Below are 16,411 nucleotides of genomic sequence, written 5' to 3'. Positions count from 1 at the left end.
TGAAAACAGGCTGGTCACAGAAATTGTAAGTGTATGTAAAAATAAGCCCTCATTCTGTCTTTCTCTATTTCTCTTTACACCAGGAAATTTAACTTGGGAGTACAGACACCCTCTGACATTTGAAAATTTAGTCCCAAATGAGATTCGAGTCAGAAATGCAGCCCCATGAAAATAATCAGATCCAATCAAATGCAAAAGGTGTGACCTAAAATATCAAAATAAAAAGTGTTGATATGAACTCCCTTGGAGTAGGAAAGGGTCATCAGACCACAGCTCGATAAGGGTAACAGACAGCAAGGAAGCAAAGGCATTGGATGGGAGAAACCCAGTGAAGGTGGCGTAACCACAGGAGATTAAATCTGGCCAAGTGTGGAAAAACCCCAGGGACATTGCAACAGGGTTTCTAAAAGAGGGAATACAAATGAAAATTAAAAACACAATTAAACTTTTGACATACAGAAACATCTTAATGGCATTTTTATCTCAACAACGCCGAGAGGCTCTCTTTAAAGAAAGCATAAATTATATGCCTGAAAAGTAAGTGAAAGCGTTTTCAAAACATGAAAGGAAATGGTAGCTCTCCTTCCACAATATCGATGGGCTGCGCTGGGATTCCTGTGGGCAAATGTAGCTGTGCAGCTCATACGCACCTGCTCCTGAGCCAGCTTCTTGAGCAAAGAAGATAAGCTGGTACTTCTAAGACACTACTTATCCTAAGGTAGACATCTGAAACAGGTCAGATGAATCACCCTGTAAAAACGTCAACTTACCTCCGCTGGCTCTGGAGGTGCGACTGAGCATGTCAGCTTAAAACATCTACACTGTGAACTTCTGAAGTGAGGTAAGTTGAAGCCCACTCAAAGTTGAAGCCCACTCAAAGAGGTCCTTGTTTTCATGCGAACACTACCAAATGCTTGCTGGCTTTTTGAGAAACGCAAACAAATTTTTACGGGGACTCACCCTGAGGGTTATTGACCGAGGTGGTTTCTGAGGAGGATCTTCGTGAAGCCTGTCTCCCAAAGATGCCAGAACACGCTTCCGGTGGCCAATCAAGCTAATTTTTAAGACCTGAAATAATAATAAAAATACCTCGGGTCATTAAAAAGAAAACATTGCAATCATGAAATGAAGATCCATCCAGAGCGAAGCCATATTCTCTTTAAACCTTTTACCAAGTTAGTCCACTACACAGGCTAAGCAGACAGACAGCAGTGGGAGGCAAACAACGAACAGAGAAAATGAGAGGTGAGAGCAAACACAGGAAAAACCCTCTAAAATGAAGGAAGAAACTAATGCAGGTATACATGTGGAAAACTGGGAAAAAAAAAAGGCTCAAACATAAGTAAGGAGGAAAGGAAAATGAAACCAGAAGAGAAGGCAGCAGAGTGGGAGGGAAAACAAGGGAAGGCGAGGAAGAAACTGGAGAAGGAAATGTAGAGGTGCAGGAAAACAGTGAGCGATGAGGATTAAAGGGGTTCATGGGAATGGGAGGCACGGGGAAGAGACGGAGGAACAGCCAGTGAATGCTTAGAGAGAGCAGGAAGGGAGAAAAGGAACCGCACAATGAATAAATGTTACCACTTTTAAATTTATTCACCATGCCTTTCACGGGTAATCTTTGAACAACACATACAGTTTGCATTATCATGTAAAACCATCCTGGCATAAGAAACACAGCATGGACAAATTTTGTCCTGGAGGTCTATTACTTTCATCAGATGAAATGAAAAAAAATATCTCTGTTGCACACAAATGTGACTATCAGTGGATAGGTTCGAATACCTTGTGCTTCTCCAAACTCCAAGAATGCTGCCAAAAAGGCGTTCCAAACTTACTGCAACTACTCCCCACTCGTATTTCTCTGTGTCCCTGCCACATACAAACCCACCACTGCTCTCAGGAAAACAGATAGGGCAGAACCAACAAGCTGGAGACTTAAGCATTACTGGACCAAAAAAAAAAAAAAAAATAAAAATCAATCATATTTCGATGCTGTTCTTTAATGACTACAAATGGCTTCAAAGTGTAAAGCAGCCCTAATTGTAGAAGCAAGCCTCTGCTCTGCGAACAGCAGTGTCCTCACGTAACTCTTCCAGACTGTATATATGGTTTCATACACCAGAGCTGCCTCCATTGCCTCTCAGAAGACAGTTCTTCCCACTATATTTAGGACCGCTGTGTTTCAACACCGTTCAGTCGCTAGGAATCTCTCACTCAACCTAGAAAAAGTAATAGTCCCCAAAAAACCCTGAAAATGCTACCTCCGTGAATAACTACCTCAGTTTAAGCAGTACCCCCTAAGAGCTGCCATTCAGGAGAACAAACAAACAAAACCCAAACCTCAGCAACTCCCCTACGACATCTCTTAGATCCATGGGTACGGTACAGCAACACACCATCATTATTCTGCTGGGGGAACTCCTGCCTATCCATGGGCACGTGCATTCTTCCACGCTTCCTCTGTTGGATGTCTCTGTGCTACCCGTTACAGTTGAACCTCCAGAACACCTTGTTTGCCCGCATCTACAAAGCCATGGGCTAGGAGATGAAACAGACCAAGATATTCCTCCAAGAGGCAGCTTACAAGGTCATTGCAGACCCCTCAGCTCAACAGCAGACCCAAGCTGCAGAATCCCATCAGCCTTCTACGTGGTCTCCTGTTATCCTAAATCTGGAGAAGCATGAGTGAAGCTGAGACAGCGCAGCACACAAAAACGCCGGAAGCAGGCAGGAGACTTACTTATGTATTCCGTTTACGTTGAATGTTAAACAGAAGGGTGCACTGTTTACCTCCGTATTTAACTATATGAAACAGGTGAATGAACTACAGCTGCTTTAAGCATTACTCAGGTAATGCACTTCAGTGGACTTGCTTCTTTCATAATGCTTCCCCATCATCAAGAGCATTTACCCAGAGATTTTTACGTCAAGCTACAGTTCTTGGGTTATTCTGAGGTCCTCAGCATGCTGACTGCCTTATTAGCGGTATCAAACCACACAAAGTAATTCTCTTTGACTTCACGGAGCTGTTGAATGACAGGAGAGAAACGGACACGAGTCTTGAGGGACTTCACACGGAAGACATCAGCAAACAGGTCTAAATGGTTATATTATTTCAAAAACTGCTCAATTTGAAAGCGGTACAGATCTGTAAACACTGTAAGTGCTGCTACGCTTATTCCACATTTTGTTTTTCCATTAAAATGGTGATCACCCCAACTCTGAAGTGGTTGGGATTTAAAGATGCAACCTACAGAAACATATGGTCCCCAGCCAATAGGCAGCTGCAGCTCAGTCTCATCTGGACCACATACTCTGTTAACTGAAGACGGCTGTATTCTTCTGGAAATAGACTCCCTAGTAATGTTCTTATCTGGAAAACCCATTACTCAACTTACAAATATAAAATACTGTTTTCTGAAACACTTCTATATTTGAGTTATCAGAGTTTAACAAACACCTTGAAACTCTGAAAACTTGTTCTGTGATGAATTATCCTTGATAGTATTTATCAAAAATGTTAAGTATCACAAATACAGGTCAACGGTGTGTAATGGTAAAATTGCCTAAAGTGGTATCTTAGAAATATTTTTATGTTGTGTGTGTCAAACAATCTTTAAAAGTCTTGCCCAGTTATTTAGCCCACAAGTTAGTCCCCCATGAGTATTTGCTATATACCAGGTAACAGTGAACACAGTAACAGTGAACTATAGGGACAGTCAATACAATGCACCTCAGTGCTACGCAGTGAAACATTTTGTCAAATGGATTGTACCCTACATAATATACAACAACAAAATGAGCTTTGCAGTGTGGCTGCAGGAATCGGCTACAACACGTCATGAAACTGGTCAGATTAGCTTAAGGCCCTCCACAGCCCTTTATTCTGTTACTGGGGCCAAAAAAAAAAGTATGTTCCTGACATGCCTCCTTCCACACTGACAGCAGGATACCAGGGATAAAATAATGCAACTCCATCTCATATATTTGCTTATATTTGATGTTGTAATACAATAAAAGGAGAACGGGGCGAGTCATGTGACCAAAGAAATGATACATGCACACAAATTTAATCCTATTTTTACCACCATATTCTCCAACGATTAGCATACAAAATGAAATTCCACTAGGAAATGTAAGAAATCCACAAATGTAACCAATGCAATACTTTGCATTTAGATTTCTGACTTAGTTGACAGATGTTTTGAAAAACAAACACATGTAGCCCAGTAACTCCCTGATGACTGTGTATGTGCAGATGCTGGAATTAACAAGTTATTCCATCTAAAACTGAGCATTATTTCTGCAGCATTCTTCTGCCTGATCTTTTCTCCTGACTGAATAATATGATCCGATACTTTAATTTTTTGACTATTCTACATTTTTAAAAATGGATATCATAAAGATTACTGAAATTCAAGACATCAATTCCCTTTCTTTGGGAATAATTTGAAAAGTTACTGTATGGGGTAAAATTAGTACCACAATGGCATATGTGGTCTGGACTAGACATGTAGCAGCAATCAGACACTAGGAACTAGTTACAAAGTGGAAAACAAGAGAGTGATCAGAATTGCACTACTGATTCTCTACTGGCAGCATCAGACACTTCAGAATTTAAGAAGAAAAAATGGTAAATACAAGCCAACAAGGTGTGATCTTCCTATTTCTGCAAGTTAACAGCCCAAAACGCTAGCTAAATTAAACTTTATTAACCATTTTACTGCTGGTCATATTGGAATAAACTCCAGGCTATCCTGGAATCACGGGTAAATAATACATTGATTATTACCACCTTCCTGCCACAAGGCCACCCCACAGGGCTAATCCTAAAATGTGGCAGTGCCCAGAACACCCAGGAAGCGAGCCCAGACTAACCAGTACAGCTCACCTGATCATCCTGACTGAAAATTTGAGAATGGATAAAATACACTTGCTATATAAATTCCCAGCATGGACAACTGTTCAAAATGTTACAAATCCTATCCATAGAACTGCTGTCAGTGATTGCAGTTACAACAACAACAACAACAAAAGTTAAAAAAAAGGGAAAAAAAAGCCATACATCACATACGGACCAAGATTACGTGGCATAATAATTGGCATATTTTGAAAGATAAATATGCCTGAGTCCACTACGATATTGAACGCCTGGTGGCTTACCAATACCAATCACAGCTAAATCCAGTCCAAACCATACCAAACTTCTGTTGAATTTTTCACGTAAGGATACTTTATGCTCTTTCTCACCCTGACTGCAACTGCTGATTCTTTGCAACCCTAAATTAGCACAAACCTTTGCCATTTTTAACAGTGCAGGGATTTTCCCGTGGAGCCCTGACCGCTCAGTGAAGCGTGGGCACGTGAAAAGAGAGGTGCTCCGAAGCAGCTGGAGATTGGAGACTTGCTGCAGCTCTGCTAGATGCAAGACTTCTCTGGTTCCCACATCTGCAGCGGAAGCAAGCGTTTATTACGCCTACGAAGAGACTTATAAGAGACTTATGATTTCATATCATAACGATACGAAACATGCGCCATTATCCCCCTGAATTAATTACCCAACTGGAAACAGATGTCAGTTGTCTTGGTGACGGCACTTCACAAAGACAGATGGCTGCCTAGTAAGTCCCGTTTCTATACGTTATCATGAAGAACTGATGTTTGTTTCGTTCTTCCCCTCCCCTTCAAATATATAATTCAGCTGCAGATCTCCAGTTTAATGGTACCGAGAAGTCAGAGGCCGAGAGTCCTCTCCAAGCAAAGGTAATTTTGAATCCTGGGTCGTTACACTCCTCTGAGCTGCACTGCTGCAGATGAGTCTGCTGCCGGAGCAGTGGTGTCACACCGCTGTTCAGCCGTTGCCATCCCGGGTCAGATTTAGGCACGTGAAGGATTTATTATTTTTTGTAGAAGTTCTCAGGACAGCCTTTGATACTACCCAGGCCACTGGAATTTTCATCTCGACTTCACCAGAGAAGCCATTTTTGTCATTAAACTGTTTTCCAAATTCTCATTAGTTTAAGTTCTCATCAGGTGCTAGTACTTTTGGCTCCACTAAAGATAAAAAAAAAATATGTAATTTTGTGCTTGTAATCGATAATCCTTAATATTTCAGTGGGAAATCATTAGTTTATTTTTTCATTAATAAAAATCAGGAAAATACAATGGAATAAGACCTGGCCAATACTGACACCTGGCCACCTTACCTCCTGAGGATGTGTCTCAGGCTACGTGCTGAACCACTTTTAAAAACAATTTCTTAATATAAAAAGAAGTTAAATCCATGACCTTTAAAAAAAAATAATCACAGTTTAATGATTTTCAAGCCTCAGATGTAATGACAAATATTACATATGTGCATTTTTATCACGAGGCTCAAAACCCCCTAAAACAGAAATCTTAAAAGTCTGTTATACAGACAAACACAAAGATTATTACAATAATGATTACCTATTCTAAGAGACAAGGCTGAAAATTTTATTTATGTGAAAAATAGCAAGCACTAAGCAGACCTGTACATAAAGTAAAAACATTCCTTCTGTTTTCACAAGCAGTAAGTGAAAAAACTATTGGACAGTTTGAAAGGTGGAATACGTTCCCAAACTGAGTCCTAGAGGATAGACTTCTTAGACTGTTCCTTCCACTAGCGACCTGCGTTTCCACCTGTCTGTTGAGCTAATGACAGGTCCAGTCACTGGTTCAGATCAGATTTGGAAAACGTGTGGCCGCAGAGACCAGGAGCATTATTCCCGGCCAACCTTCTTGAGGTTTTCAATGTTAAACATATAGTACTGCAACAGCAATATGTTATCCCACAATATTTTGCAGGATTACTTACATAGCAGATAAATTATAATTAAAGTTACTGGTACTACAACACATTTCGTAATGAGCTAATCATTTATTTATCTATTTTTAATATGCAATTATCAGCAAAGCACATTAATCTGTACACAAGCATGAAATACAGCTAGTGTAACGAGAAATAGAAGATAAAATACAAATCTCCATAGAAAATCTTAACAGCTCTAAAATTGATCCTTTTTCTGATCTTGATTCAATTTCGTCACAGACTTAATTCCAAGCAAAAGGGAAAAAAAAAATCCAACATTCAAACCTTTTCAAAGAAAGGGACATTTGTCTACTAAATAAATAGCTTTTTTTTTTAAAGCCTTCTAAGAACACAGTAATGAATGCTTTCGTAGTATCAGAAGCAGCAAACAGCCATTCGCTGCTTGGAGTAAAAATGCAGATTACTCTAGCTCATAGTTATAACCAACACAGTCATTAAAAGGTAAGATCTGTAATATGAGAATAATATCAGTTAATTATACAGATATTCATATATTAGAATTGAAAATTGTTTATTTCTATATCATGCAATTATAAGGTCTGATAAAAATGGCAATAAAAATAATGAAAAACCTTAGATGGTGTTAAATGTCTCCTTCTAATACTAGAATTTCTAATACTAGAATTTAATGCAGGTCCTTCTATGCAGTTTTTTTAAAAATCATCAACATCTTTTAGATACACGATGACTGCAGAAAGAATGTCTTCAACATACAGAAAGAAAAGCCAAATACTGGATAGGAGAACCTAGACCAAGGATCTGAACAAATGCTGTTAACAGATGTTATTCAGAGCACAGTCAGTTTCCCGGTATATTTGCAAGATACCAGCTGTAGGCACAAAGACCTAATTATTATTGCATTAGAGTATTTTCAGTTTAGTAAAATTATTTTTCTGTGTTGTAGAATATTCACATTAAAAGCATGGGCTCCACCCCTGAATATCTAGTTCAAGCCAAATCGATGCGCAGATACTGCCTATGGCTCGCGTTCAGGCTGTGCTATGGAGCGGTTCGCACAGAACGCCACACACAGCAATCCAAAATACGCTTATCCCCTTAAAGCATCAAATATCCCAGAGTTACAAACTTGATCGTGCGTTACTGTCCTACTGCTGGCATTAATATTCATCCACTTTTTAAAGGGAAGAGCTGTAAAAGAATCGTAAACATGAAAAACGAGAAAAGTGTTCATAGCCGGGCAATGTCAATACTCGACTATTATGAACTGATAGCACGATGCTAAGGACACAACCCATCCCAATTTGCTGCCAAAGTACAGGTGAATTGTCCTCTACCTCTTGAGAAAACTGCATGGAAATCATAGAATCATGGAATCGTTATGGTTGGAAGAGACCTTTAAGAACACCAAACCCAACCGTTAGCCTAGCACTGCCAAGTTACCGCTAAACCACGTCCCTCAGCACCACATCTACATGTCTTTCAGATACCTCCAGGGATGGCAACTCAACCACTTCCCTGGGCAGCCTGTTCCAATGCTTGAAAATGCTTCAAAAGCTTCCTTAGAGGGAAGATCTGCAGAAGAAAATACCAGGCTCCGGTCCGACTGGAGGGGTGCTGGGCTGCAGAGCAGGAGTGGCTGAGGCAGAGCGACGTCCCAGGGATGTCACTCCAGGGATCCCACCCACCTTAAAAGTGGACCTGGGAGGTGGGCAGGGAGCAGTTCTCTGCACAGCCAGCTCCTCATCTGCTTTCTTACCTGACCACAGAAGAGCTAACGCTGGCACAAGTAAACGGGCAGGGAAGTACAGCTAAGGATGGTGGAAAGAGGAAGGGGTGGAAATCTCATTTTCAGCAGCTGCTTGTGCCTACAGCGGCACAAACCTGACATGAGACTCCACCACAGTGAAATTGCAGCTTCTTTCACACCAGACCACCCAAAAGGAGAGGGCAGTTAGCATAAAAAAAAAATAAATCTGTGAAGAACCCTAAAGCTGATGTTTTAACAGAAACCACAGTCTATGAGCCTATGCTTTTTAGTATTCAGCAGCTACTAAATTTAGTTTTCTAGTTAGTCTGTCAGGTGTTTCTGCCATCTTCTCTCTGAGGCCTGGGACAAACCTGTCAGGGACAGGGTAGCCATTTAATGAAAAGTCTTTTCCTTCTCATAACTTTTCCTGTCTTAACAGTAACCAGTGTGGATTCACCCTACTGCAGAGTGGCTGCTTGGCCTTGGCCACACCGCTTTCTTTGACAGCATTTGGCACACCGGATGAAGTAAAACACATTTTCTCATGTGCCAGTATAGGCGCTGTTAACTCTATTCTGCGTACCACGTGTTATGCTGTCCAGGGATGTCACCTCTATTAAGATCTTCATTTTATTACTGTACAGGAAAGATGCACCTACGTATACGATGTGATGTAAAGAGGGTCCTCAGTTATCGCTCCACCTGCTCTGCAGCAACAGCCAGCTCACCAATTCTATCACTCTTCTTTCAGCAAGGATGCTCCCCACAAGAATACACTTTGAATGACCGATAACCTCAGTATAGATTATGGCATGACATGCAACCTTAGCATAAAAATAATAAATTAAAAAATCCTCCATCAACTTATTTTCCCAGTTGTCTTAGACTGTCCTGGTTTGCAATCCTTGCTTGTTAAACAATTATTTAATTAAACTCACTAAAACAATTACTACAAGTTCTGGAAGATAATCATGGCTTGAAATAAATGGTACCAGCCCCTCTCCACAGGTTTCACACCCCCTCCACCTTCATCAATCTCGTCCTTTAACACCAAATGGTAGAAACTACTACATATGTAGAAGCTACCAATTAATCTCAACTGCAGCTATAGTAATCTACCGTTTTCTTTCAGGTAGTCTAACTGATTAGCATAATTAAAATAAATTAAAGGCATTTTTGTCTAATCTACATTCGGTTTGGATGGTGATGTTGTCTGTCAGACTCTGAACCCCTAATCCTGTCCATTTTCCAACTTCATGATATGGCTTAAAAAAAAATAAAAGCTATTAGTTCTCCCTTATATCCCTGCTTCGTTTAGACCCTTTATGCTATCACAACTGTAGCAATGCTACTACTATCGTAAAAAAAGGCAATGGCCACCATGGCAGAGCAGAATCACACATCATAGGCAGAGCCGGCGTCACGCTGTACTTTGACTCTTAATCTGTGAGGAGGAAGCACCGTGGGTGGGAGAGAACAGGCTCTATGAGCACAGCAGGACGGCTGGATTAGCTCTGCCAGGGGCAGCGAGGGGACAGCAAAAGCATTTCTCAAAATATCTTTTTCTTTCATGCCTTGAGGTAAGAGCAGGAAGGAACACCATCAAAAAGTGAGGTTACAAAAGGATACAAATAAAGTGGCAAAAATATTCATCCGTCAACAGCTCAAGTCAGTCCTTCCCTCGTGGCTCTGAGCAACACGACAAATTCCAACATAAAAGATTATTGTCTGCATGATTTGAGATAAATTGAAACCGCAAGGCCGTTCAGATCATACACATCTTCTTATGCAGATTCCTTCATTAAACATTCAACATTAGTCTGGCTTAAGGAAGAAACATTTTTGTACATAACCAAATTAGAACAAAGCAAGTGGGCAAGTTGTACTGAAGAGCTCTCCAAACAGGAGGCTGATTTTCTTAACTACAGTTAAGAAAAAAGATAAACTGAACTTCAGACTAACAGTGAAAACCAGCAAAGCTTTGGTCATCTCGAACTTGTTGTCCTTGAAGTTATTTTATATAAAGAATATGGATTATATATTTCTAAAGAGAATATATATGTGTGTATCTTTTCGAATTCCGCAGTTTGGGCAGATGCATTATTAATGAAGTATTCTGGCAAAACCCACCAGTGAATGGCTTATCATGGGAAAGGCTTTCTTGCTACAAATTCTATTTGAATCTTCTCAGTGAGAAGTGCTGCACAGGACCCCTAGTACAGGGTAGTGTAGTATGTTTTCTTCACCTCTGCTCTTTCTCTCTTTTTTTCTTTATCCTTATCAACAGTTCCTGAAAAAGGAAAGTTCTCTTCAAAGAGACTGTCAAAAAGAGGATAAACCTGATCTCCACGGCTCAGGCTATGCGTTCTTTACCTTGGGTCCATCCAACCCATGCAATAAAGTCAAAAGAAGGAAAGACAGTGCCAAGCAGTTCATTCTCCACTTTTCCCATCAGTAGTAGTAACAGCAGCAGTCCTGATTTTGCAGTGTTACACGAGGGGATTTTTGGACCTGCATGAAACCAAAATGACTTCACAGACCTGTGCATGCAGCTAACAGTAGGAAAGCAGCCCCATGTTGCAAGAAATCAGAAGCCCCGAATCACACCTATAATGATCCCTAAACCACTCTTAATGTTGTCAAGGATCTCCCCAATGTCTAGTCATGCCTTTTTATAATTCTAAATATTGTAATTTAACAAATCTCCTCGATCCAGCAATTAACCATTCTGATTCTTGAATTATGTTTTGGTTAATATTTAACCTAAATTGTCTCTTCTCTAGCTCTTGGTCTGTCCTCACTGATTTATGAAAATAATTCATCATTATCTCCTTTATAACATCCACTTACATGTTGGCAGAAAGCTACATTTACCCTCAGTCTTGTTCCCCCTAGAAGGGAACCCACTCATTACACGAGGTATTTAGTTACAAGTTTTCCAATTGAGACACAACTGTGATTTCTAAGGTAAGACATAAGCAAAAAAAAGCCAACAATCCCTCCTCCCCTCATCTAAAAAGCAAAATAAACACACAAAATTTTTACTTTAAAAATAAATACAAACCAGAAAAGAGACAGAACAGTTCTCCTTTCTCTTGCCAGTCATTTATCATAACACACATGCAATTTTGCAAAATTATTCGACCAAGAATAACTCTCCCTCCTAGATTTGTTTTAAGTGGACATAAAGAATCCAACGTATAAGCACATTATCCCAGCTGAAACAAAGGGAACTACACCAGGGGACAGAAATCTCTAAGTTTTTATACACACTCCTCTTGTTAGTATGCACAACATTCATGCATCCCTGTCCTTTTTTGGTGTTATGCTGTTGACTGATGTTCAATCAAATACCCAGCAGCTCTACTCCTCCTGCCCAGATTATTCCCCCAGTACTGCTGTTCAGTAATATACTCAGAGCTCTTTATGTTCTCTCATGTGATCTGAACTTCCAAAATAAATCACTTTCACATTTCTTCAATTAAATCTTAAATAACTCATTCCACCCATTTATGCGTTACAAAGATCATATTCTATTTTAATCCTATTTCACAAATGTTACTACAATGTTAAATAATCACCCTTCAGATCAGAAATAATGCCATGAAAATCCACATTTGTTTGGAACGACAAGCTTGCAGACCTTTAACTTTGCTGGAGCTTGAAATGTTAAACCTGAAAGAAAAGAGATTAGTTTATACGTGTATTTACATATTAATTTATAGTATTAGGTATAATAAGCAGCTGTATTATTGTGAAGTCAAGTAGGTTTCTACTTCATCTTGTCACAAAAGTACACGACAGTGCAGATCACGTTAACTCACTATAACACAAGAAATCCTGTCATGAACGTTTTATACCAAATCACCACATGAACTATGATTAATAATGAATCAGAAGAGTAGATTTAAATGAATAACAAGCAAAAAGAAAAAAAACCCTCTTATTATGGACAATTAGAGGATAATGTAACATAGATATTTGTTATGTACTAATATGTAGCCACTTGGGATATCTTCACATGACTGACTTAGACTTAAAATGTATTTCTTCGTTGTACTACAGAATTAACTAATATTTTGGGTTTTCAAATGAATAAGTAAGCCTAAATTTAGTCACTGTTAATTAACTATAGCTTACGAAACTCTACTATTCAAGTACACATCTCATTTATATGGGTTTTTTTTAATTTTTCCTGTATTTGTGATCCAGATCTGGATCCAGAAAAGTGTGAGGCTTTTCTCATTTAAGAACCCTGACATTTAAACTTCCTTGTTTCTGCTGTAATATTAACCTTTGAATCATAAAATATTTTTCATTCCTAATTTGTGTTCATATTTTCTTATCCGATTTCTCACAGATACTCAACAGCATAAGTAAACCCAATGAAAAATACTGAAGGAAAAGGTTAAAATATGCTTTCCAAATGTTATGTTTCTGTATCACAGACAACAGGCTTACTCAGCTGGGGGCAATGTCTTCATCTCGAGGAATCCATTCTGTTTTTCACCCTAATTTGGCCAGAGACAGGTACAGCTGATCTTTTCTGAATTAATACCTATCACAAGGAATTTACCAAGTGCTGATGTTCTCACTGAGCCCCCAGGACTCGGGTCGTCCCCCCCCGCCCCGTGAGCCCAGAGGTCAGAACCAGTATGAGAGCGATGCAATCCGTTTTTCCCGTGGAAGTGCAGCACAGGTGGACTGGGAAAAGTTGTCCAGGTTCTTCACGCTTCAAGATTTAGAATGATACGTAAAGTTAACAAAACTTTTTAAAAGAAAACACTAATATGGGTAATGGCGCTCCAGAGCTGCCCAGGAGATAAAAAAAAATTTCATATTTAAGTTTGGAAAACAGAGGGAGCAGAGCACGGTGCACCCCCAAGCACCCTGAAATTTCAAAATGTGTCTCCAGAAAATAGCTCTCTGCTGGCAGAGCCCTCTGAGGATCAACACAGAAGCGCCAGTTCAAAACCCGGCATGCTGGGAGGCTGCTGGATGGAGGAGTTTGAAGCTCAGCGGGATGCTTTAACGCGGAGATTTCCCCGTGACCGCCCCAGTGTCCCCTTCCCGCTCAGAGCCCCACTGCAGCAAAGCAGCACTGCTCCGGGTCACGCCAAACGCGCCGCTGCGTGCTTCATCGCCGGGACACACGGGCAGCAACCAACACCTTCAGAGAGAGCTACAACTTTATAATACTACAATCTGTATTTGTGCTACAGACCAACGTGATGGAGACCTCCCACAGGCCAGGGATTCCTCCGCATCAGTGGTCAGGGAGCGAAGGGGAAGGCAAATAAATGACAAAACACTGTGTGCAAATCATAAACCAAAAGATGTCGAGAGACGGGATGAGCTACAACGAAGTCGTAACTGAACGAGGAATTCTATCTGGTGAGAACTTAAAATGCAAATGTTAAGTTTTATTAATCCACTTCTTAACTGCAGATACAACCAACGCAAGCTCCTGAAATAATAAGGTAAAATGGGAATTTGGAACCTATGAGAGATAAAATGAGTGCCAGAAATTTTAAGAGGATGAATAACACAGGAGAAGAATAGGAAGACCAGAAAATGGGTCATTATAGTAATCAGATGAGAAATAGCTAATGGAAGGATTTACATTTTACAATAAAATTAAAAGGTAACTATTTGAAGGATACCAGTAGGTGACATCTACAAGGCATTTGTAATAAACCAGAGTATATTATTCTATTTTTCCATTTTGGCTTTTCAGATAAATTTCCTATTTTCTTTTTTTTGCAAATTCAACTTCCTTCTCACTCACCTGTCAACCTTCTCCCTCTCTCTCTTCATATCTTATTTTCAGCTTAACAGACCCCAAATTCCTTTTGCCCTTGCAGCTTTGATCCAGGTTCCCTTTATTTCTTTGCTGCCCCCCAACCAGCTCAGCAATTTAATCTGCATTTGCAACCATATTCCCAGCCTGTCCAGCTGACCACTAGAGAGGTGACAGGGAGAAACGACAAGGAAAGAACGAGCAAAAACTGCTGACCACTGAGTAAGGTAAAAAGCCCAGAGAAAAATGGAAGGGAAGCTGCTGTATTAGTAACAAAATCAGATTTGATTTGACAGCATCTGCTCTCCTCCACAAGCAGTGAAATAGCCATGTAATAAACATTTTTAATGTATGTTTAATGTCCATTATATATGTCCTTTACGGGACAATCACTCAAGCTTGCAGAAAGAGACCGCCTCTTTCTTCAGCAATCTCTGTCCTTATTTTGAACCTCTAGGATACCGTTGAAATGAAGAGAACAAACACCCACATACGTTTCTATTCTTTCATAGTCTGTACAGTAAGTCTTCTGTACAAGTGGTGCTGCTAGGAGCACCACAAGCAGCTCCCCTCATCAGCTGCGACCTAGGACGACTTAGTATACTATCAGGCATAGTATGATTGTTTAATTCTTTATTGAGATAAAGCATAGAGAGAAAACAACATTTTCCCAATAGGAAGCATTTTGCAGAATGGTTATTCAATAACGTTTTAAAGAAAGAAGTGATTTTATGAACACGGGCTCATGCTATAGATTTCTTTTTAAACTGTGCATCTAATTTTTAGCTATTTAAAATCTTGTGAAATCTCTTCACTAGGATACATTTTCTTGCTGTCTAAACCAAAAATTATTACAGTGTCACGATGCAATACTTAGAAAATATCAAAATTTACTTCTGTGTATTACCATTGTATTATTTTTCTAACAAATACTGTAAGCCCCCAGGAACTGGCATATATATTAAAATCATCTAGGGTCAGCTTTAGCAACATACAAGCTTCAGTGGTTCAGAATTTCATATTTTTAAGAAAACATGGCATGTGTTTGTATCAGCGAGTCTCATCCGTCATTATCCATCTCCCTCCTACACCTTTCTAGTATAAAAACCCCTTCTGCTTGCTGACAGAATACTAATTTGGCTTCATTTAAATGCTAAAGCAGCATAGTCCAGCTATCTCATTTAAAATATGTGTAAAGCTGTGAAACAATTGACAAGCACAATGAAGTGGGTCTACCATAAGATCTGCATGGAATTATTTTTCAATAGACACTAAAAAGCCAGAAAGCCTACACTAGCCAAGTTTTTTTTTTCCACGTATATCTCTTAAAATCAGGGAAGGGAAAAGGGTAGTATTTACGTAGCAGCGCACCACTTTGTATCACCTGTGAAGATTAAAGGCTAGGTGACGTAGACCCGGAACGTATACATGTAGGCTTCTATCTGTGCAAGGGCAGTCACTCATTCTTGTAACTATAACTCCATTTTTATTCTGTGTGTTTAATAAGAAAATTTGCATTAACAAAACCTGCATCAAATATAAATGGAAGGCAAGCAGAATTTCCATATATGAATAGTACAAAAACCTAAATATAGAGAGCTCTACAGACAAGACCTGGGCTGGTATCCTTCAGCGGTACCTTCCAGTGACCTGCGTTGACAGATCTCCCACACTACCCTCTTCATAAAGGTGTAGTTTTATGGCATAAAATGCGGAGTACAATGAAACTTGAATGGGCACGATCCGTTGAGCGTGTACAAGTATGTGGAAGTGGGGTTTAAATAAACACACCTTTATATAAAAATGCATGAGGTGTGTATCACTTTTGTATGCTCACATGGGAATAGAAAGTAAGAATGAAAAATGTCCAAGGGACCCCCGCAGAGGAGCTGGCCACAACATGCGTGAGAAAACAGTGACCACCAAGGCCTGGATCTGATGAGCATCAAACTGCTCCACGTTAGAGCAAACTGGGAGATAAGCCTCATATTTCTGGGGTGCGCAAGTGATGAACATGCTCACAGAGGCTCACACAGTCCATTTCAAGTTC

At 39.8% G+C, this 16,411-nt stretch overlaps 1 protein-coding gene across 1 annotated transcript in view; it reads right to left on the bottom strand.

The window, feature by feature from the left end:
- The window catches only part of ANKS1B (ankyrin repeat and sterile alpha motif domain containing 1B), a 456,808-nt gene that overhangs the window by 54,948 nt on the left and 385,449 nt on the right, over positions 1-16,411 (bottom strand). Inside the window, exon 20 of the mRNA XM_009882636.1 lies at positions 961-1,068. Coding sequence (XP_009880938.1) covers positions 961-1,068 — 108 coding nt within the window. The remainder of the gene's footprint in view (positions 1-960; positions 1,069-16,411) is intronic.

Source organism: Charadrius vociferus, unplaced genomic scaffold, assembly GCF_000708025.1.
Source record: "Charadrius vociferus isolate BGI_N301 unplaced genomic scaffold, ASM70802v2 scaffold72, whole genome shotgun sequence".
NCBI lineage: Eukaryota > Metazoa > Chordata > Aves > Charadriiformes > Charadriidae > Charadrius > Charadrius vociferus.
The sequence above is the reverse complement of the archived record's forward strand: the minus strand, read 5'-3'. Positions and strand labels throughout refer to the sequence as shown.